Source organism: Dreissena polymorpha, chromosome 9 (assembly GCF_020536995.1).
Source record: "Dreissena polymorpha isolate Duluth1 chromosome 9, UMN_Dpol_1.0, whole genome shotgun sequence".
NCBI classification, from domain to species: domain Eukaryota; kingdom Metazoa; phylum Mollusca; class Bivalvia; order Myida; family Dreissenidae; genus Dreissena; species Dreissena polymorpha.
This window is the reverse complement of record NC_068363.1, coordinates 102764848-102788836: the sequence shown is the minus strand read 5'-3', so window position 1 is coordinate 102788836 and position 23989 is coordinate 102764848. Positions and strand designations below refer to the sequence as shown.

The 23989-nt window shown below is 37.3% G+C and overlaps 1 protein-coding gene across 3 annotated transcripts; it reads right to left on the bottom strand.

Moving 5' to 3' along the window:
- Positions 1–527: 527 nt before the first annotated feature.
- Positions 528–23059, bottom strand: LOC127844547 (uncharacterized). Of its 3 annotated transcripts, none has more exons than XM_052374896.1 (5): positions 22810–23059; positions 6842–6990; positions 5553–5684; positions 4270–4392; positions 528–1703 (listed from the first exon to the last, which is right to left on the bottom strand). In XM_052374896.1, exons 1-5 carry the CDS (start codon positions 22964–22966, stop codon positions 615–617), a joined length of 1650 nt encoding a protein of 549 aa, XP_052230856.1. In that variant the 5' UTR covers positions 22967–23059; the 3' UTR covers positions 528–614. The 3 variants fall into 3 exon arrangements, with proteins under 3 accessions (XP_052230856.1, XP_052230857.1, XP_052230858.1); XM_052374897.1 differs by having other exon boundaries at positions 6842–6978; XM_052374898.1 differs by having other exon boundaries at positions 6842–6978; positions 22922–23059.
- Positions 23060–23989: the final 930 nt, after the last annotated feature.

The following is a 23989-nucleotide window of genomic DNA, read 5'->3' as shown; positions in this document are numbered from 1 at the left end:
AATCTACCCACGAAGTTTCATGATCCTAGGCGTATGCATTCTTGAGTTATCATCAGGAAACCATTTTACTATTTCGGGTCACCGTGACCTTGACCTAGTGACCTCAAAATCAATAGGGGTCATCTGCAAGTCATGATCAATCTACCCATGAAGTTTCATGATCCTAGGCGTATGCGTTCTTGAGTTATCATTAAAACACCATTTTACTATTTCTGGTCACCTTGACCTTTGACCTAGTGACCTCAAAATCAATAGGGGTCATCTGCGAGTCATGATCAATGTACCTATGAAGTTTCATGATCCTAGGCCCAAGCGTTCTTGAGTTATTGTCTGACAACCACCTGGTGGACGGACCGACCGACAGACCGACATGAGCAAAGCAATATACCCCCTCTTCTTCGAAGGGGGGCATAATTAATGTTCAAAGTTTTCAACTAATAACTATGTTTGAAACTATTCACTGTACAAACTGATAAGTATTTAACTGTTCATAGTGTACCGCAGTGAGTTAAAATAAATGCTGTGGGTAAACACATTCAACTTTAATTAAATATTTAACAGTTTATAACAAAACATTTTTGTATGAAAATTCACAGTATATTTATTCATTAATGTCATTGTTTATTTTTCAGTGGTGACCGTCTCTCCTTGGCCATTGCTTCCTGGATACTGACAAGCTGCTTCGAGATCTTGGCTACCTCCTCCGCCACCTTCGCTATGGATCTTAATACATTACCCGTGCTACACTGGCAAGCGCTCACTGATGTGGGACAACTCTGCTGTGTTGTTGACTCGATTCGCTGGATCTTTTGTGGAACTAGGCCTGAAGGTGTTGTTAGAGGCCTTTTCAAAGCACGAGGGGTCACTGGTGTGGCGTCTCCGTCTCCTAAAAAGTCCATAAACTGATTTTCTGGATCTCCCTCATCCTGCACAGGTGTGTGAGTTGATTTGCACCTCATTCCTGGTCGAGTTGATGCAAGCACTGGCTGGAAAGTGTTATCCACTGCTATTTCAGATGATGTGATTTGGGCGTTTGCTGACAGAGAACCCGTATTTGTTTGAAGACCTGATGTTGGCATGTCAACTACCTCTTGTTGGAAATCTGCTGAGAGCCAGGTTTCAGGAACTGCCACTGTGTCCAATGGCGCTGACATTTGGGGAGATGCAAGAATGCTGCAAGCCTGTTCAGCCGTGAAGATCTGGCCAGACCTCTCTTTTTTGCGGGGTGTTTCCGGGATGTGGAGGCTAGGCTTAGGTAGGTTTGCTGACGCTGTCATCGGCTTGATTAGCCACAGAGGCACCATAGAGCCGTCTGCTGTGAAGACAGTTTCATCTTCATCTTCCTCTAGGTCTTCAAACTGCGACTTGTTCCTGTCAAACCAGACGCCACTCTCTTCAGCTGACAAGGCCACCATATCTGCCTCTGTTACATAGAATGGATGCTTTGCCCTTCGGAGAACTTGTGTATAGTCAGGCTTTCCCAACCTCTGCTCCTCTGACACGTGCCCAGAGTACTGGGTGATGTGCTTCAGCAGAGCACGCGTATTCTGGCATCTGAACTCACATAATGTACAGTAAAAAGGGGCTCTGTCCATTGGCACATGCACCTTCAGGATGTGCCCCTCCATCCTGCCCTTGCGGTCAATGTGTGTGCAGTATTTACACTGATAAGCTCTACACTTGGAGTTGACACTATTCATTGTCTGAAAATATACAATCAATAACTCTTTTGAGTACGGAGAAAAAAAGACCTCAGTGACTGACTTAGTGTTCATATCTTTAGTTATCTGTACGCAACAGGTTAATGCTAGATAGTTGTTTTAAGGTTTGATTAATGTAAACAATAAATCCCCACTGAACAAAGTTGGTAGAGGACCACCATAAAATGATACAACCCAAAGACCAAACTCTGGGCCTTGCTACTTAGGAAGAATTTCAAAGTGTTCACTATATACATACATGTATAAGGAAAACACTTGAACCCAGAAAAATGCAATCTGTACATGCCACGATTCTTCTTTTTGTTCATAAAAATACAAACATGTAATACTCACAATAGGACTTCTACAGAAATAATCATTTACAGACAAACTGAGGGACATTTTACTTTGCACCATCATTATTGTAATATCCCCATCTTCCGACATTTAGTGATTAATAAATTTGATTGCAAGGAAAGTTGAGCCTTCAATTTATTACAAAGGCTAGTTAAAGGCCAATTTTCACCATTGAGGTATAGAGTCTGGTGGTACACACAACACATTGTCTTCATATGGTGATTTTTTGCGTAAGTTATTTTTTAACAGCATGATGAATAACGCAGTTAGTGTCCTTACAAGCTGTTTTATGGACAAATCTTAACGTTGACTTCTACTTGTGATCTTGAGCTTAGAGGTAGAGAGACCGATCTTACATGCAAAATATTGTTTTCTAATAGTGAATTTTTGAGATGAGTTTATTTGAAATTGTCTGATGAATCACAATGTAAAGATCTGGAGAAGCTATTTTATTAACAAATAAGAACTTTGACATCGAGGTGTTACCTAGATCTTTGAGGTAAGGAGAAGTGTGTTACTAAAGACACACACCCTGCTCAATGATAGCCATTTGTGGGAATTTATTTGAAATTTGCATTACGAATGACAAAGTTACAGTCACGACAATTTGTTGTATAGCCATATTCAACCCTTGACCCCTTAGGGACAATTGTCTGGCATGACAGCCTTCTCTTCATGGTGGCCTTTTGTTAAGTTCATTTAAAATTGCATGATGAATGACAAAATTGCATGATGAATGACAAAATTGCATGAATGACAAAATTGCATGATGAATGTCAAAATTGCATGATGAATGACAAAATTGCATGATGAAGTCAAAATTGCATGATGAATGTCAAAATTGCATGATGAATGACAAAATTGCATGATGAATGTCAAAATTGCATGATGAATGTCAAAATTGCATGATGAATGACAAAATTGCATGATGAATGACACAAGGGCTGTTTGTAAAACATGCATGCCCCCCATATGGGCTGTCCGTTGTAGTGGCAGCCATTGTGTGAATACGTTTTTTGTCACTGTGACCTTGACCTAGTGACCTGAAAATCAAAAGGGGTCATCTGCGAGTCACGAAAAATGTACCTATGAAGTGTCATGATCCTAGGCAAAAGCGTTCTTGAGTTATCATCCAAAAATCATTTTACTATTTCATGTCACCGTGACCTTGACCTTTGACCTTGTGACCTCAAAATCAATAGGGGTCATCTGCGAGTCATGATCAATCTACCCATGAAGTTTCATGATCCTAGGCATATGCGTTCTTTAGTTATCATCCGAAAAACCATTTTACTATTTCGGGTCACCGTGACCTTGACCTTTGACCTAGTGACCTAAAAATCAATAGGGGTCATCTGCGAGTCATGATCAATCTACCCATGAAGTTTCATGATCCTAGGCGTATGCGTTCTTGAGTTATCATCCGGAAAAGATTTTACTATTTCGGGTCACCGTGACCTTGACCTTTAAACTAGTGACCTCAAAATCAATAGGGGTCATCTGCGAGTCATGATCAATCTACCCATGAAGTTTCATGATCCTAGGCCTATGCGTTCTTGAGTTATCATCCGGAAACCATTTTACTATTTCGGGTTACCATGACCTTGACCTTTGACCTAGTGACCTCAAAATCAATAGGGGTCATCTGCAAGTCATGATCAATGTACCTATGAAGTTTCATGATCCTAGCCCCAAGCGTTCTTGAGTTATCATCCGGAAACCACCTGGTGGACGGACCAACCGACCGACCGACATGAGCAAAGCAATATACCCCCTCTTCTTCGAAGGGGGGCATAAAAATTGCATGATGAATGACAAACATACAGTCCAGACAAGCTGTTATATGGCCAAATTTGACCTTTGACCTCTTAGCATGACCTTCATCTTTTAGGATAGTAAAAGTATGTTACTCCCAACACTTCATGGTGAACATTTGTTATATGTAATTTTATAATTGCATGATGCTGCAGGCTCCACAAAAGGATTCCAGCCCATACTACTTGGAAAACATTGTTCATAAACTTAACAATAAATGTGTTAAAAGAACATTTTGTTTAATTTATCAACAACTATCTACTTAACTCTGCCTGCAAGGTTGAATATTGGATTCCTTTTGACTGGATGAATAATTATTGGTCCATTTATTCACATTTTACCGCAAATGCAACAAAAGAAATTTAAGTTTACAGAGTGTCACTTCACATATCAATACCTCTTTTATAGGATGGTTTTCGTGTTTGATGTTTGGAAACACCACCATAATCTTCTTGATGCCTTTGCTCATGTCACTCCTCACGCTGGAGGTAGCTTTCTTTTTATCAAGCTCATTTGTGCCCTTGTAAAATTAAGACATAATGTTGACAACCAATACAGTATAATGTTACAACCAATACAGTAAATAAAACAAGGGACAAAATTGTCACAAAACCAGGTTTTCATTGTGAAAAAAAAATCTGATAAAGGGAGAAAACTCAAACTGAACTTTTGAAATGAACAAACAAAATTAACCCCCTTTGTAAGTTTGTTTTTAAAAAAAATCTATTTTTAGTCGTGGCGACCTTGACATTGGAGATATTGACGTGATTCTTTCGTGCGACACACCGTCCCATGATGGTGAACAAATGTGCCAAATGATTTTAAAATCTCACAATGAATGACATAGTTATGGCCAGGACAAGCTCATTTATGGCCATTTTTGACCTTTGAACTCAAAGTGTGACCTTGACCTTGGAGATATCGACGTAATTATTTCGCGCGACACACCGTCCAATGATGGTGAACAAATGTGCCAAATGATTTTAAAATCTGACAATGAACGACATAGTTATGGCCCGGACAAGTTTGTTCCGCCCGCCCGCCAGCCCGCCAGCCAGCCCGCCAGCCAGCCCGCCCGCATTCGCCAATCTAATAACCAGTTTTTTCCTTCGGAAAACCTGGTTAACAAACAAGAGCACCCCATAACGGGTGCCAACTGGGCTGCAGGTGCATTTTTTAATAAATGAAAGCTTGTCAGTTTTTTTTTTTTTAGAGGTCACAGTGACCTTGACCTTCGACATAGTGACCCAAAAATGGAAGTGGCATGTAGAACTCATCAAGGTACATCTACACATGAAGTTTCAAAGTTGTAGGTGGAAGCACTTTGATTTTAGAGCAAAATGTCAAAGTTTTAGCACGACGCCGGCTATGACAATACCTCAGGTTTTCTCCGAAAACAGCACAAGCTAAAAATGGCACATCAAATTTTAGATGCAGATTTTTAATTTCCATCATTTATTATTTATCAGGCGTTTAAAAAGGTATAAATTGAGCAATAAGGATACAAATGTAAATGTTTTAACAGACATGTAGTCAGAAGAACATGATTTTATAACCAGTTGTTATTTTGTATATTGTTGCAATATTATGATTTTTTAAGTGTAGTGATTGCAATAATGCAAAATAATGTTATCATAATGCTGACGTTAAATAAAATAAAAGAACAATAACACAACCAACCTCTTCAGGGTAGAATATCAACACTTCCTTCATAATGATGGCAGCAGGACAGTCCATTTTTTTGGATGGCTTTACTGTATTCCTTGTTTTCTTTTTTGCATATGTATGCTGCTCAGCGCTATCTTTCTTCATCTAAAAAGTAGGTTAATACCCTTTCAACTTTCAATGTACATGAACATGCATATTAATTTTGATCTGACATTTCACAGTTTTGAGTTTTGCAAAAAATCTTGTGACCAAGTCACTGAAAGCCTTATTTAATCATAGTGTGTATCTGTATAAAACAATGTTACAAGGGGTAATGATTTAAATCTTCATGGATAAGACCATTATTGGAAATTGAACTAGAGCTTTGTCACAAACGTGACGAATACCCCCACATGCCGCATGGACACATAATATTTTGTATGTTGTCTTCACATAAAACAGCGGACACCATGCTCAGGGATTTCAATTTTAATCCTGCTTTTTGATGCAAGCATTTTGCAATTTTGTCACTTTGGACTCCTCCAAATTATTAACCTTGCATCATTTTGATGCAAATGTCACCATGAAAATAACATAAAATTTATTTTATACTAAGCAAAATGTTGTTTTTTAGTTAATCTTGAGCAAGCAAGTTATAAAAAAGAAACATTTGCATAGCAATCAACAAATATCCAGGAACAAATTATCTAGACTTCAATATTTTGACTCCTGAAATGTTCATTTGACCATTTAAAATTTCAACCAAGGTGTCATTTAACTCTTAGTTTTCAAAAGCTATTGAAATCCCTGATGCTCAATGTTTAAAACGCACTTAGTGACCCTGTGACCTAGTTTTTGACCTGGCATGGCCCGTGTTTGAACTTACCTCCACATCATCTAGATACAACTTCTGACCAAGTGTGGTGAAGCTTGGATGAAAATTACTTGAATTAGAGAGCGGACACCATGCTGAATGTTTAAAATGCACTAAGTGACCCCATGACCTAGTTTTTGACCCGGCATGACCCATATTCGAACTTGACCTAGACATCATCTTGATACAACATCTGACCACGTTTGGTGAAGATTGGATGAAAACAACTTGAATTAGAGAGCAGACACTTAATACGGACTGACAGACAGACAGACAGACCAACCGACAGACAAGCTCACTCCTATATACCCTCCAAAACTTCGTTTGTGTGGGTATAATAATGATTCCACATTCTAACGGCAGCAAATCAAGGTGCTTACACTGCTTAGGTAAGCTAAAAATCAATGAAAATCATTTAAATTAAGTTTCAATTTTTTCTGTTCATTACCTTTTCCATTTCCAGTTTTTTCTTGCTATTCTTGTCTGTACCATGGTGGCATTTCAGAACCTGATGTCCAAGGCTCACATACATGTAAGGGTTGATCCCATGGACCCAACAAACCTTATGGGAGGATGAAGTAACAACTGAAAACAATCCTCAGAACAGTTTTCTTTATTTTTTGCAAATTTAAAATTCAAGTATAAACTATATTTATAACAAGAGGGCCTGAAAGGCCCAAAGTCGCTCACCTGAGATAACAAGATATTATTGGGAAAAATCTTCTGACCAAGTTTCATGAAGATCGGAAAATAAATGTGGCCTCTAGAGTGTTAACAAAGTTTTACTATAGCCATCTAAGAAAAAATGTCCCGCCCTCTGGCAGCCATGTTTTTCAACCAACCGGCATAATTTTTGAACACGTCCAGGATATTATCGGGATGAATCTTCTGACCAAGTTTCATGAGATCGGACAGTAAATGTGGCCTCTAGAGTGTTAACAAGATTTTACTAAAGTCATAAAAGGAAAAATGCCCCGCCCCTTGGCAGCCATTTTTTTCAAGCAAACATAATTATTTTCGAACTCATCCAAGATATCATTGCGACCAATCTTCTGACCAAATTTCATGAAGATTGGACACTAAATGTGGCCTCTAGAGTGTTAACAAGGTTTTACTATAGCCATATAAGAAAAAATGCCCCACCCCTTGTGGTCATGTTTTTAAAGCAACCAAAACTATTTTCGAACTCATCCAAGATATCATTGGGATAAATCTTCTGACCAAGTTTCATGATGATCGGAAAATAAATGAGACCTCAAGAGTGTTAACAATAAGAATTTACTAAAGCCTTATAAGGAAAATAGCCCCGCCCCCGTGGTGGCCATGTTTTTCAACCAAACGGCATCATTTTTGAACTCGTTCAAGATATTATTAGGATGAATCTTCTGACAAAGTTTCATGAAGATCGGACTATAAATGTGGCCTCTTGAGTGCTAACATGATTTTACTATAGCCTTATATAGCCATGTAAGGAAAAATGCCCCGCCCCTTGGCGGCCATGTTTTTCATGCAAACGTAACCATTTTTGAACTCATCCAAGATATCATTGAGACAAATCTTCTTACCATATTTCATCAAGATTGGACAATAAATGTGGCCTCTAGAGTGTTAACACGGTTTTACCATAGCCATATAAGGAAAAATGCCCCGCCCTCTGGCAGCCATGTTTTCAACCAACCGGCATTATTTTCGAACTCATCGAAGATATTATTGGGATGAATCTTTGGACAATAAATGTGGCCTCTAGAGTGTTAACAAGATTTTACTATAGCAATATATAGCCATATAAGGAAAAATGCCCCGCCCTTTGGCAGCCATATTTTTCAAGCAAAGGTTACCATTTTTGAACTCATCCAAGATATCAGTGGGACAAATCTTCTAGGCAAGTTTCATGAAGATCGGAAAATAAATGTGGCCTCTAGAGTGTTAACAAGGTTATACTATAGCCATATATGGAAAAAATGCCCCGCCCCCTGGCGGCCATGTTTTTCAACCAACTGGCATCATTTTCGAACTCGTCCAAGATATTATTGGGATGAATCTTCTGACCAAGTTTTGTGAAGATCAGACAATAAATGTGGCCTCTAGAGTGTTAACAAGATTTTACTATAGCCATTTATAGCCATATAAGGAAAAATGCACCGCCCCTTGGCAGCCATGTTTTTCAAGCAAACGTAACCATTTATGAACTCATCCAAGATATCATTGAAACCAATCTTCTGACCAAATTTCATGAAGATTGGACAATAAATGTGGCCTCTAGAGAGTTAACAAGGCAAATGTTGACGCCGCACAATCACAAAAGCTCACCATGAGCACGTTGTGCTCATGTGAGCTAAAAACAAGGGCTGATTGTAAAACATGCATGCCCCCACATAGGGGCTGTCAGTTGTAGTGGCAGCCATTGTGTGAATACGTTTTTTGTGACTGTGACCTTGACCTTTGACCTAGTGACATGAAAATCAATAGGGGTCATCTGCCAGTCATGATCAATGTACCTATGAAGTTTCATGATCCTAAGCGTAAGCATTCTTGAGTTATCATCCGGAAACCATATTACTGTTTCGAGTCACTGTGACCTTGACCTAGTGACCTGAAAATCAATAGGGGTCATCAGCCAGTCATGATTAATGTACCTATGAAGTTTCATGATTCTAGGCGTAAGCATTCTTGAGTTATCATCCGGAAACCATTTTACTGTTTCGAGTCACTGTGACCTTGACCTTTGACCTAGTGACCTGAAAATCAATAGGGGTCATTTACCAGTCATGATCAATATACCTATGAAGTTTCATGATCATTGCATAAGCATTCTTGAGTTATCATCCGGAAACCATTTTACTTTTTTGAGTCACTGTGACCTTGACCTTTGACCTAGTGATCGAAAATCAATAGGGGGCATCTGCCAGTCATGATCAATGTACCTATGAAGTTTTATGATCCTAGGCGTAAGCATTCTTGAGTTATCAGGGTTTTTTCCCACTTTTTGTGAAGATAGCCCATGGCTTTGGAATTGGGAATTTTATCTGCATTTTCATGTATTAAATTGGGAAAATAAATTCATTAGCCTTTTTTTCCACACAAAAAGTTCACAGATAAGGAAACAAGGGCTGTTTGTAAAACATGCATGCTATATGGGCTATAAGTTGTAGTAGCAGCCATTGTGTGAATACGTTTTTTGTCACTGTGAACAACGGTGGTGGATACGTTTTTTGTCACTGTGAACAACGGTGGTGGTGGTGGTGGTGGTGGTGGTGGTGGTGGTGGTGGTGGTGGCGGTGGTGGTGGTGATACAATGCATTACAAAAATGCAGTTAGCCTTACATTTGGTAAAATTTAAATAAATTACAAGGGAGGCAAATGCTGTAACAAAAGAACATGCATAAACGGTAGTTGTTTCCCTTGTTTGAACCATGCTAAATCCTTAAAATGCCTATTTCCAGTAACTGTGACCTTCACCTGTGACCTTGACCTTTGACCTAGTGACCTCAAAATCAATAGGGGTCATCTGCGAGTCATGATCAATGTACCTATGAAGTTTCATGATCATAGGCCCAAGCGTTCTTGAGTTATCATCTGACAACCACCTGGTGGACGGACCGACAGACCGACCGACAGACCAACATGAGCAAAGCAATATATCCCCTCTTCTTCGAAGGGGGGCATAAATACTTAATTTGATATAACTCTTTATAATCATTCAAGTTAAAAGAACAAAATCATATAATACTTTGTTAGATGTAGTTGAATTAAAGTTGAGATAAAATACGCATTAGACACTTCCTTCTAAAAAAAAAAAAAAAAAAAAAAAAATTTTTTTTTGAAATTGGGAATTTTTTGCCACATTTTGGGAATAAAGTATACTTTTTGGGATTGGGAACATAGACGAATTTCGGCTATAAAATCGGGCCAAACAAAAACTGATTATCATCCGGACACCATTTTACTATTAAGAGTCACTGTGACCTTGACTTTTGACCAAGTGACCTGAAAATCAATAGGGGTCACCTACCAGTCATGATCAATGCACCTATGAAGTTTCATGATCCAAGGCCTAAACATCCTTGAGTTTTCATCCGGAAACCATCTGGTGGACGGACCGACCGTCCGACATGTGCAAAACAATATACCCCCTCTTCTTCGAAGGGTGGCATAAAAATGACATGAATTTTAGCAAATATTTGCATAAAATCAGCTCTGAACTTATTTCCATGTATTATAATGAACACTCACCCGTGTTAATGCTCAATTAAGTATACACAGGTGTTTGCATACAAAATTTCAATGCAATTTTATAACTACATAAAAATGGCCCTAATACTTCTCATTTTCCTCTTGAAGTTCAGTAGTTTAGAAGCAGAGATATTTTACAAGGCACAAACAAGTTTAAATTGGGGCAGAAAATTTTTATAAGAACTGGGTATTTCAAAATTCCTCTTACAGTGTACTTTTTTGGTAACTATATTATAATTTTGATATTCACACATTGATATTGCATTTTAAAATTCACCATATTTGGCAGAAAACTATCAATATTATCCTTAATTTACTGATTAAATATGAAGAATAATTGATTAAGGTTCATAAAATCATATTGTTCTAAACAAAACAAAGTAAGTAAAACACAAATTTGTTTTAATTTCATGCACTTTCATATATCCTCTAGTGACAGCGCATCAATTGGTTAAGGCAAAGAGCAAAAGAATTTATCAATTAATGCAAACCATGTATAAACAAGTGTTCCGCGGTCGGAGACATGTGCCTCCCACAAACAGGGCTTTGACCTAGTGACCCCAATTTCAATAGGGGTCATCTTCTGTCCAAGGCCAATGCGCATGTGAAGTATCAAGCCAGTAAGTCAATTGGTTGAGGAGTTATTGATCGGAAACAATTTTCACACTACTTGTGACTGTTACCTTGACCTTTGACCTAATGACCCCAATTTCAATTGGGATCATCTTCTGTCCAAAGCCAATGCGCATGGGAGCATCAAGCCAATCTGTTGATTAGTTGAGGAGTTATTGATCAGAAACGCTTTTCCCACTTATTGTGCATGTGACCATGACCTTTGACCCAGTAACCCCAGTTTCAATAGGAGTCATCTACTGTCCAAGGCCAATGCACATAGGAAATATCAAGCCAATCGATGAATCAGTTGACAAGTTATTGATTGGAAACGATTTCACACTTAGTGTGTAACAGTGACCTTGAACTTTGACCTAGTGAACCCAATTTCAATAGGGGTCATCTACTGTCCAAGGCAAGTGCACATGTTCAGTATCAAGCCAATCAGTGAATCAGTTGACGAGTTATTGATGGTAAATGATTTCACACAAAGTGTGTAACAGTGAAAAAACCTTAACTTTTGACCTCAATTTCAATAGGGGTCATTTACTAGTGCTGCAACAATATACCGGTATATCGGTATATATCGCAATATGCAATCCGCATATCGTATTGCGATACGATTTTCATCTTACCGGTACGAAAATTTTACAAAAATTCATCCACATTTCGTCCAGAAAAGCCATCCAAAATAATGATATCAAGGTAAACAAAACAAAGCGGTGTTTTGTAAAAAATAAATTCTTACCTAAAAATAGCATTCTAAAAAGGATATTATATGGAGTAGCGTTGTTACATGGGAGCGTTTTTTGATGCTTTTGAACAAATTATAATTGAATTGATTACGCACAACTGTAACTTTATCTTTCGGTACTGATATGAGCATTATTAAATTTGTAATCCGAATTTCGGAAACACGCTTCCGTATTTTAATGCTAACGCAACAACAAAAAATTCTAGCGTCAAATAAAAAGTGTTTTATCCTTTGTCTCAATATAAAGCGCGCGAAAATTATGCAGACATGTAGAACGTCCCATGGAAAGTGTGGGTGTATTTTGTGTTGTATAAAAACTGGAACATCAGGTCAGGCGATTAACGCGTGTTCAGTGGGGAAAAAAACGCCCCGATTGGACGTTATTTCATCACATCTTTAAATAGTAACAAATGCCAAAATGTATTTGATACTTAAGAAAATTGGCGAATGTTTGTGTTTCTTGTTATTGTTGAGCACTTTTATAGTAAATATTTAACTGAATTTACTTTAAAACTGGAGTATACGGGATTATCGGGTAATTGGCGAGTTATACTTATGGTACAAGTTAGCAATATATTGCGATATATTGCAATACGGGTTTTTGAACTGACAATATATTGCAATACGCAATACACAATATCATATCATTTACTGTCCAAGGCAGATGCGAAGTATCAAGCATATCAGTGAATCAGTTGACAAGTTTTTGATTGTAAACAATTGTACTCTTAATGTGTATCAGTGACCTTGACCTTTCACCTAGTGACCCCAATTTCTTTAGAGGTAATCGCCTGTCCAAGGCCAATACACATGTGAAGTATCAAGCCAATCGGTTACTTAGTTGACAAGTTATTGATTGGAAACTATTTCAACACTAAGTGTGACAGTGACCTTGACCTTTGACCTAGTGACCCCAATTTTAATAGGGTTCATCTACTGTCCAAGGCCAAAGCTTCAAGCCAATCAGTCAATTTGTTGACAAGTTATTGATCAGAAACGATTTTCACACTAAGTGTGATTATGACCTTGACCTAGTGACCCCAGTTTCAATAAGGGTTATATACTGTCTAAGATCAATGCACATGTGAAGTATTAAGCCAATCAGTCAATTGGTTGAAGAGTTATTGATAATTAACGATTTTCACACTTGGTGTGATAGTGTCCTTAACCTTTGACCTCAATTTCCATAGGGTTCATTCACTTCCAAAGCCAATGCACATGTGAAGTATCAAGCCAATTGATCAATTCCTTGAAGAGTTATTGATCCGAAACCACTTAGTGTGATAGTGACCTTGATCTTTAACCTAGTGTCCCTAAATTCAATAGGGGTCATCTACTGTCCAAGGCCAATGCACATGTGAAGTATCAAGCCAATCTGTCAATTGGTTGACTAGTTATTGATCGGAAACAATCTTCACACTTAGTGTGATAGTGACCTTGACCTTTGACCTTGTGACCCCAAATTCAATAGGAATCATCTACTGTCCAAGGCCAATGCACATGACCTTGAACTTCCACCACTCAAAATGTGCAGCTTCATGATAACGCCGCTTTGAAGTAAAAAAAAAAAAAATTGACCTTTGACCTTGAAAGATGACCTTGATCTTGAAGGATGACCTTGACCTTGAACTTCCACCACTCAAAATGAGCAGCTTAATCAGAACGCTGCTTTGAATTTTTTTCGTTTAACCTTTGACTTTGAAGGATGACCTTGACCTTGAACTTCAACCACTCAAAATGTGCAGCTTCATGATAACACCGCTTTGAAAAAAAACAACAAAAAAACAAGAGATGTGTTCGTCAGAAACACAATGCCCCCTATTGCGCCGCTTTGATTTTATTTTTTTACCTTTGACCTTGACCTTGAAGGATGACCTTGACCTTGAACTTCCACCACTTTAAATGTGCAGCTTCATTATAACGCCACTTTGAATTAAAAATAAATAAATTGACCTTTGACCTTGAAAGATGACCTTGACGGATGACCTTGACCTTGAACTTCCACCACTCAAAATGTGCAGCTTCATCAGAACGTCGCTTTGATTTTTTTGTTTAACCTTTGACCTTGAAAGATGACCTTGACCTTCAAGGATGACCTTGACCTTGAACTTCCACCACTCAAAATGTGCAGCTTCATGAGAAAGCCGCTGTGATTTTTGTTTAACCGTTGACCTTGAAGGATGACCTTGACCTTGAACTTCCACCACTCAAAATGTGCAGCTTCATGAGATAAACATGCATGCCAAATATCAAGTTGCTTTCTTCAATATTGAAAAAGTTATGGCCAATGTTAAAGTTTTCCCACGGACAGACGCCATATATTTGACATTTGACCTTGAAGGATGACCTTGACCTTCACCTTTCACCACTCAAAATGTTCAGCTCCATGAGATACACATGAATGCCAAATATCAAGTTGCTATCTTCAATAGTGAAAAAGTTATGGCCAATGTTAAAGTTTTTTTCGGACGGACAGACTGACATACACACATACTGACTGACAGAGAGTTCAACTGCTATATGCCACCCTACCGGGGGGTATACAAATTTGACCTTTGACCTTGAAGGGTGACCTTGACCTTGAACTTTCACCAAATCAAAATGTGCAGCTTCATAAGAATGCCGCATTGAAAAATATGTAAAAAAAAAAACCTTTGACCTTGAAGGATGACCTTGACCTTAAACTTCCACTACTCAAAATGTGCAGCTTCATGAGATACACATGCATGCCAAATATCAAGTTTCTATCTTCAATAATGCAAAAGTTATGGCCAACGTTAATTTTTATTTTTCGGACGGACGGACAGACTAACATACACACATACTGACGTACTGACAGACAGTTCAACTGCTATATGCCACCCTACTGGGGGCAAAAAAAATGGTCTATTGTAGATGCTAATAACATTCAGAGTTTATTGGTCTCTTTAGTCATGATAAATATATAATTTATATAAATATATATATATATATAATAATTTAAATATAATGTAGCATGTCTTTCCGTGGAATCGGCCCTATTAATGAATACATACGAATTTTGGAAGTGAACAAATACAAAAACACACATGTGTTATATGTCAATATTTTTTATAGTTGAATGTGTATTCTTGGACATAATAACGAAAACTGCATTTAAATTGGACATTGTTTTGACAAAATACTGGTTAGACTTAACTCCCTTTAGTAATCTGTTTCATCTACACCTTGTCTCATTGTATCGTCACTTCTGATTGGTTGTTAAAATTTGTTACTATGTGCACGTGCTGGTTCTAAAAATAACATCTTAAAGGCTCTATAAAGGTGACAAATCCAATTATTATGCATATCAACTGGTCTGATTTTTAATGGATTTCAGTTGCTCTTGCATAAAAACTGCTAATAAAACAGCTTAGGTACAACGTTGTCAAGAATTATGGAAGATAAACCCGTTTCATAATTGGAAGAAATGTTTACATTTTTGCAACTAACGTGATGTGTAGCCTCAGAGCGGTGACATATGCTAACAAGAGCACCGCCTTGCGGGTGCAGACCGCTCACCTATTTTCTTTTTAAAGGTGAAGGGACTCTCATTTTCAATCACAAAGGAGGGAGGGGTGGAGTGAAGAGGGGTGCATTGTGTGGGGGTGTGGACATTTATTACATTATCTTCCAAAAATGCGAAAAAAAGGAAACAAAAAATCGGTAGGGGGGGGGGTGGGGGGGGTGGGGGTGGGGTGGGGGGATTCTTGGGTGCGATGGTTGGACGGTATTTCAAACATAAAATAATAAAAATAAATATTTGTGTTTTTTAACCGTTTCAAAAAAAAATAAATTGGGGGGGTGAGGTGGGGGGGGGGGGGTATAGTGTGAGGGTGGGGGGGGTAATTTGTCAGATGATCTTAAAAAAAAAAAAAAAAAAAAAAAAATTTAGGGGGGGGGGGGGATTCGGATGGGGAGAGGGGGGGGGTGGGGGGGATTTTTGGGTGCGATGGTTGGACGGTATTTCAAACATTTGTTTTTTAACCGTTTAAAAAAAAATTGGGGGGGGGGGGGGGGGTATAGTGTGAGGGTGTGGTGGTCATTTGTGAGATGATCAACAACAAAAAAAAAAAAAAAAAATAGGGGGGGGGGGGGGGCACGGGCGATGGTTTGGGTGGAGTCTATTGAGGTATGTCAGGTAAGAGTAGTTTTGTCAAAGTATCAATCAAATCTAATCATAAATAAAGAAGTTATGGCAATTTTAGGAAAATTTAATAATTTGACCTTGAGAGTCAAGGTCATTCAAAGGTCAAGGTAAAATTCAACTTGCCAGGTACAGTAACCTCATGTCATAGCATGAAAGTATTTGAAGTTTGAAAGCAATAGCCTTGATACTGAAGAAGTAAAGTGGATCAAAACACAAAATTTAACCATATATTCAAAGTTACTAAGTCAAAAAAGGGCCATAATTCCGTAAAAATGACATCCAGAGTTATGCAACTTGTCCTTTTACTGTACCCTTATGATAGTTTGCGAATGTTCCAAGTATGAAAGCAATATCTATGATAATTTAGGGGTAAAGTGGACCAAAACACAAAACTTAAGCAAACTTTCAATTTTCTAAGTATAAAGGGCCCATAATTCCGTCCAAATGCCAGTCAGAGTTACATAACTTTGCCTGCACAGTCCCCTTACGATAGTTAATAAGTGTTGCAAGTATGAAAGCAATAGCTTTGATACTTTAGGAATAAAGTGGACCTAAACACAAAACATAACCAAATTTTCAATTTTCTAAGTATAAAAAGGGCACATAATTCTGTCAAAATGCCAGTCAGAGTTACATTACTTTGCATGCACAGTCCCCTTATGGTAGTAAGTGTTGCAAGTATGAAAGCAATAGCTTTGATACTTATAACTTAAGGAATAAAGTGGACCTAAACACAAAACTTAAGCAAACTTTCAATTTTCTAAGTATAAAGGGCCCATAATTCCGTCCAAATGCCAGTCAGAGTTACATTACTTTGCCTGCACAGTCCCCTTATGATAGTTAGTAAGTGTTGCAAGTATGAAAGCAATAGCTTTGATACTTATAACTTAAGGAATAAAATGGACCTAAACACAAAACTTAACCAAAATTTTCAATTTTCTAAGTATAAAAAGGGCACATAATTCTGTCAAAATGCATGCAAGAGTTATCTAACTTTGCCTGCCCAATCCCCTCATGATAGTAAGTAAGTGTACCAAGTTTGAATGCAATAGCATTGATACTTTCTGAAAAAAGTGGACCTAAACGCAAAACTTAACCAAAATTTTCAATTTTCTAAGTATAAAAAGGGCACATAATTCAGTCAAAATGCATGCCAGAGTTATCTAACTTTGCCTGCCCAGTCCCCTCATGATAGTAAGTAAGTGTACCAAGTTTGAATGCAATAGCATTGATACTTTCTGAGAAAAATGGACCTAAACGCAAAACTTAACCGGACGCCAACGCCGACGCAGACGCCGACGCCAAGGTGATGACAATAGCTCATAATTTTTTTTCAAAAAATAGATGAGCTAAAAATAGCCGAAAGAAAATTAAATTTTAATTCTATTTTGAACAACTTTTAATCAGCAGAAAGTAACTTATTAGATCACTACAAACGTTTTAACCATTTAGAAGAGACCCACTTTGTGGGTGATACCGGAAAACGTAAAAATCATCATATATTTTTGGTGACCTGAGTCACTTTCACTTTCTCTTTTCCGAGTAAACAGCGATGTAAATAAACTGATTGTTTGTAAATACAATTGACTTGGAGGACACTTTATTTTGAGCTCAAAACAAGTTGTTTTGCTTATTTTTTATTGTAATGTCCAATAGCATATATATATTGTTTTTTGATAACCTTTATAAAAAAAAATATGAAAAAAATATTTAAAAATCGGTTAATAATTACGGATCTTCAGCTTTATAGAGCCTTTAATGGAAAACTGGAACTAATGCTCATTTTGTTTTTTCAAATACTTTTACACTTTGAAAAATAAGCGGCAGGCATATAACACATTTGGTAAAGCTACTATTAATCCATTAAACACATTACTTACTTGTGTGTTATGTAATTTAAAAATCATACCATCACCCTGGAATAAACATGACCTACTTTCCAATGAATACCGGATATCATGAGAATGATCATCATCGTCGTAATAGTCATGGATAACCACCAAGTACATTACAACTTCTAAAAATTGAAAAACATTAATTTCCAGCACTTCATAAAGGTTTTTTGTTAAGGGGACGATACTATGAGGAGGGCCGATACGATGAAAGTAAGGGATACTGTAGTTTTTTTAGTAAATGTATTGCTGAATTTTAAATAGAATAATCACTGTGAATGAACAAAAACTGTCACGTGACCACAAAAGTCAACGTCAGTAGTCATTTTATGACAACAAACAGCCGCGCAAGGTAGGTTTTTTTCCAATATCTTTGCTGATCATCCTCTGACTTTCATACGACCTAGCGCAGGCAATATGGCATGCATATAGCTTTCGATCGGTATATCACGCGTTGTGTGTGTTGCTCTGGTTTTCGAGAACACTTCAGCGCAAAATTCCATTTAAGAAGCAAACGTCAGTAGTAAAATTACAAAGAGTCAGTGTTCTCGAAAATAAACGATCACAGAACTGTCTATGCTTTACCGGACGAACATATATTACATAATGTCTATGCATAAACAAACAAAAATATCAACCAGATATTAAATAAACGTTTAAAGAGTGAATACAAATATGGCAAACGTCAGTAGTACGTTTAGGAATGGCAAACGTCAGTAGCAAAAATATGCAAACGGAAATAGCTGAATAAATGCAAGCGTTTAATTTAATGAAAAACAAGTGAAACAATATAATTTATGCTAATTTAGATTTAATTTAGATATAACAAGTTAAGATTGATGTCATATATTAATGCACGATATATATAAATTCTGCAACAACAAAAATGAACTAATGTTTAAGTGATATTATGTGCATCTAACAGTTTATAGGTGTCTATCGCAACCGTTGTTTATTTTTGGTGTTTTCACTTCATAAACCATACATGCCAGAATTTTTCAGGTCCAAATCGGGACTTTCCATAAAAATTGTCGGGACATTTTACCAAAAAGCGGGACACCTAAAACGATCAATCATTCCACCTTTTCTATATACTCAACAGTCAGTATATTACTTACAAAAACTCTAAATTTCTGCCCAATCTTGACGATAAATGTGTGTTCAGAATTTCGTGAACACAGACGTTCTCCATTTTCCGGAAGTAAACACACTCCATAAATTAAAATGAGGGGTATCCCCGTTTGCCTCGATTTGACATCTTATTGGTACAGGGATATCCCCTTGAACATATGTAAATCGTGTGACACGATGTGAGTGCATCGAGCACTGTTCTTATTCAACCAATCGTAAATTGACTCTAAATTTAGATTGATGCAGTATGTACATACAATTTTCTGAAAATCAGTCGAAAACAAAAGGTAATTTGTGAGAAATATCAATGTATATTGGTCATCATTCAATTTGTATGATGTACAAAATCGGTGTTTAGACAGGATTTATAACCTTATGTTGTATAATACACAGGATAAAAGTATCGTTGGACTTGATTGGGCCATGAAATACAAACGCAGGTGGCGTTAATTTCTGTATGATACATCTTTTGATAGCAATTAGCCACCCCTATCATAAAAACGCCATGGTGTGAATGCTGATTAAATCAATAAGTTGACGATAAATCGCTGATAAGGTGTCAAAACAACACTGGTGCACTGGAGTAGTAAAGTGGGTTGTAAATTGGGGGCAATAAAGGGATTAGCAGTGATAAGTTTTAGCCAGAAAGAGCTCGAAAAGCGAATTTTATTGGGAACTTATAGACCTTATATTGTTCTTAAAAAATGTCGGGACAAAGCGTCTCATATCGGGATACCGGGACAAAGAGCCCAAAAGCAGGACTGTCCCGCCGAGATCGGGACGTCTGGCATGTATGCATAAACACGTATATTCGTAAATGCAGCATCAACATATTAAAAAAATATCCTGGAAAGAGAAATATAATGCTTTTGAATATCAACCGTACTTTTGTTTTGAAAACTGACGACAGGAATGATTCGATTTACAATGTGAACTAAATTGAGTTTTATGCAGATTCGTTCATACGACACAAAGACAATTATTTTGTTTCATGGATCATTCTGTAATGTTCAAACAAGTAAAATAGTATAAGTCACAAATCAAGAAGATTGCATATTATTATATTAAAGTGATATTATGAATTGAGCTGAAAAAATTAACAGGTCAAAAGAGTTAGTTAAAATGTGGTTAATGACCAATTATCTGTTACGCATCTTGCTACCAGTTGTATATAAAAAATATACATTATATTTGATAGTTGACATGACTGGTGAGTCCTCTTAGTCAAAATGATCCGTAAAACAAAATAGTGTCTTTGTGTTGTATGAACGAATCTGCATAAAACAAATAAGAGAGTAAGTAAAAAATCCCCCAAAAAAAGAAACGCAGCAAAAATTTCCCCTGCTATGGATAGCGACCCCCTTCCCCTAAAATGGATTGAGGGCCCTGACTTGTGTGGTCATGTGACAGTTTTTTTCCATTCACAGTGATAATCACAGCCCAAAAGTAATTGCTAATTCTTTGTTTTTATTAAAGGGATCTTTTCATGCTTTGGTAAATTGACAAAATTGAAACAAGAAATATCTTTAAAAAAGATATACGGCGTAAATAGTTTAATGAATGAGATCAAGGATAGCGAATGTCTTTTTCTGTGCAGTTCTTAGCTGCATCACAGGCAGTACGGGATGTTACGGGGAGTTTTCGCGGCTTATTTTACATTATAACATATTGCTGGTCATAAACCTATAGATACAAAACAGAAAACCAAAAGAAGAATGGAAGTGAAATTTAAACATATCCGTATTTATAGGCGCGTTCTTCGAACAAACCTGTTTCAGTGGTTTGTCGGGCATTGCTATTTGATTCGATTATTAACAGTATCAATTATCATCGTGCTAATGCTTAAAGTGATATTATGGGCATTTTGCACTGTTGAATTGAGCTGAAAAGAATTAACAGGTCAAAATAGTTAGTTAAAATGTGGTTACTGATTAATTATCTGCAACTCACCTTGCTACCAGTTGTTTATAAAAATATATTTTATATTCGATATTCTTACGTGACCCACCCAGTCCTGTAAGCTGAAATGATCCGTAAAACAATTTCGTGTCTTTGTGTCGTATGAACAAATCTGCACTTAAACTAAATTTAGGTTCAACTCGTAAACGCATGATCAGTTGTCAAACGAAAGTACGGTTGATATTCAAATGCATTATTTTTCTCTTTCTGGTATATTGTTTTAGTATGATGATGCTGCATTAATTAATATAAGTGTATATGAAGTAGAAACATCAAAAATAATCAACGGTTGCGATAGACACCTATAAACTGTTACATGCTCATAATATCACTTTAGTACATTAGGCAATATGGACGAATAATTATTGTTAAATTTATCAACAATAATATTTATCATTGTATTGTTGAAAACACATTAAGAATCTATTATTTACATACCATAATTATATTGCTGAATATCTTCATTTAACATATTTCTGGTCTAAAGAAAATTCCAGGTCACCTAGTTCACAGATAGCGTCTTTATTATATAGCGATTATTTTACTGGCCGCCAACTCCGGTGATGACCTGTATATAAACTCTGAATGTCCGCGAATTGACCCGATATACCTCGCGGGTTGAAATGCAATGCTTTAAAGTGAGGCCTCGCTTCCATTGCTCTTTATACTTTTACATGTTAACATGTTGACAGGAATAAGGAAGTAAGTACTAAATATGAGAACATAGCCTTTTAAGTATAAACGCTCTTGCGCTGGTAATACTCTGAAAATAAAAGGTGTACGCACAAACTGTATTGATGTCGAGAATTGAGTGTAAAACTGTTCTATCTATTAAGCCTTTTCATTCGAGATAAAATTGTTTCATACAGTAAAACAGTGTTACAAAGACGCGGATATGTTTCCAATGTTCTGGTGGTATACTCAAATCAGCCAATGGAATAAATGAAGTGTATTCATTCGTACCTAGCCGCGGGAAATTTTATTGGACACTTACAAAGGTCAGGCAAAGGTGAAAAGCTGGCTTATGCAGCTTACGCCGAAAAAGTTGTTTCAGATTCGTAAGTTTTCGTTTTAGTTATGATATTTGTGAGGAAACAGTAATACTGAACATTAACCATGCTCTAATATAGCCATTATATGCATCTTTTGACGATTTTAAAACCTAAAAATTATAAAGCGTTGCAACGCGAAACGATTGAATAATTTGGAGAGTTCTGTTTTTGTCGTTAAATTTTGTGAAACTACGAAGATTGCTTATATAAGGTATAAAATATATCAAGGATGTGTACTCGGCGGAATAGCTTAGTAGGCTGAAGCGTTGTTACTTCAGGACTCTGGCAGGACTCCAGGGGTCACTGGTTCGAAACCTGCTCCGGGCAATGTTCTTTTCCTTTTTTTATTTTTTTTCTTGATTTTTTACTGGAGCTTTTACGATCCAATGTTTACATTTATCAATATAAAGCATTTAATGAATAAGTTTAAAAAAATGCCAAAATCTGTGAAAAGGCCCCTTTAAGGGGTCTAAGTGTCTTCAACAAAAATATTGTAAATAGGGGTCGAAGTGTCAGGGGGTCGTATCGTCATCTAAAATGGGTAGGGGTCGAAGTGACAAGGGGTCGAAATATCTTGCTACCAACAGTATAACACGATTAACACCATAAATTTACCTGAATTTCCAAAATTTTTGGTACTGTATCCAATTATATACCGGTTACTTGTTTCATTTTCATGAGCTTTAATGTACATTTTAGCCTCATTTAAACAACTGAATAAATATACTTTATCTTCCTCTTTTTTTCTTTTAAGTAGATTGTCAGCAGCCATCTTAATAAATCAGCCCCAATCGTTTCGGCCCAGTCCGTAAAATTTGGAAATCGACCCCAAGCCTATTCGGCGCAAAATTGACCAGGGTCCGGATTAATGGTGACTATGGTTGTACCAGCGAATAATCGTCGTGCGACGATAGCCGTGTTTAATGGAGAGCGACGGTCGTCAATCGACCGCGCGTTGTTCGACATATTGTCGAGCGACCGCAGTCTACCCCTCACACCACGACTGCTCGTCGCTTGACGCTTTGTCGGCATTCAAAACCCGTGCAAAATGAACGCGGATAGTTTCGACTTTGATCATGGTGGCCTCCATGCGACTTGTTCATCGAATGCGAAGACATTTTCGAAGAGAGCGAGTTTTTAGAGATAGGTTGAATCCATTAGACATGTACAATGATGATGAACTTTTCCGTCGATTCCGCTTACCAAGGAGAGAGCTATTGGAGCTCATAGACACCTTTACTGTAGATCTAGAATACGTTTCCGAAATTTATACAATATTGTATCATCAATATGCGTATTTCCATCCAACACACGGATGTCTCGAGCAAGGGAAAGTTATACATATCAGTAGTTTAGAAGAAATGCACTTAATTGATTTACCTTAATAACAATGGGATAAATATGTTTTATGATGCTAAACGTCGCGTCATTTATTTTTCTCCCGGCTTATAAAGAGAAGAGTAGTATTAATACAAGAGAGGAGTGCAAACTGTTCACTGAAAGTTAAAGGTAAGTCCCACAGGAAGGCAATGCGCAAATAATCCCGGGTTTATGTGCACCAATATCATTCAATAAACTGCTCATTAAGGGCAACTTTCTTTGGAACTTATCTTGGCCTATAATTCGCAAATTGTACACGTACGTTGAGATGAATTCAGTTGAAGGCACTGATTTTACATTCAACGTGTCCCGTTGACGCATTACTCTACATATGGTCCGTGCTCTGTAAAAAGGGGGTTTAATCCATGTGCGTAAATTAGCGTCCACAATTAGCCTGTGTAGTCCGCACAGGCTA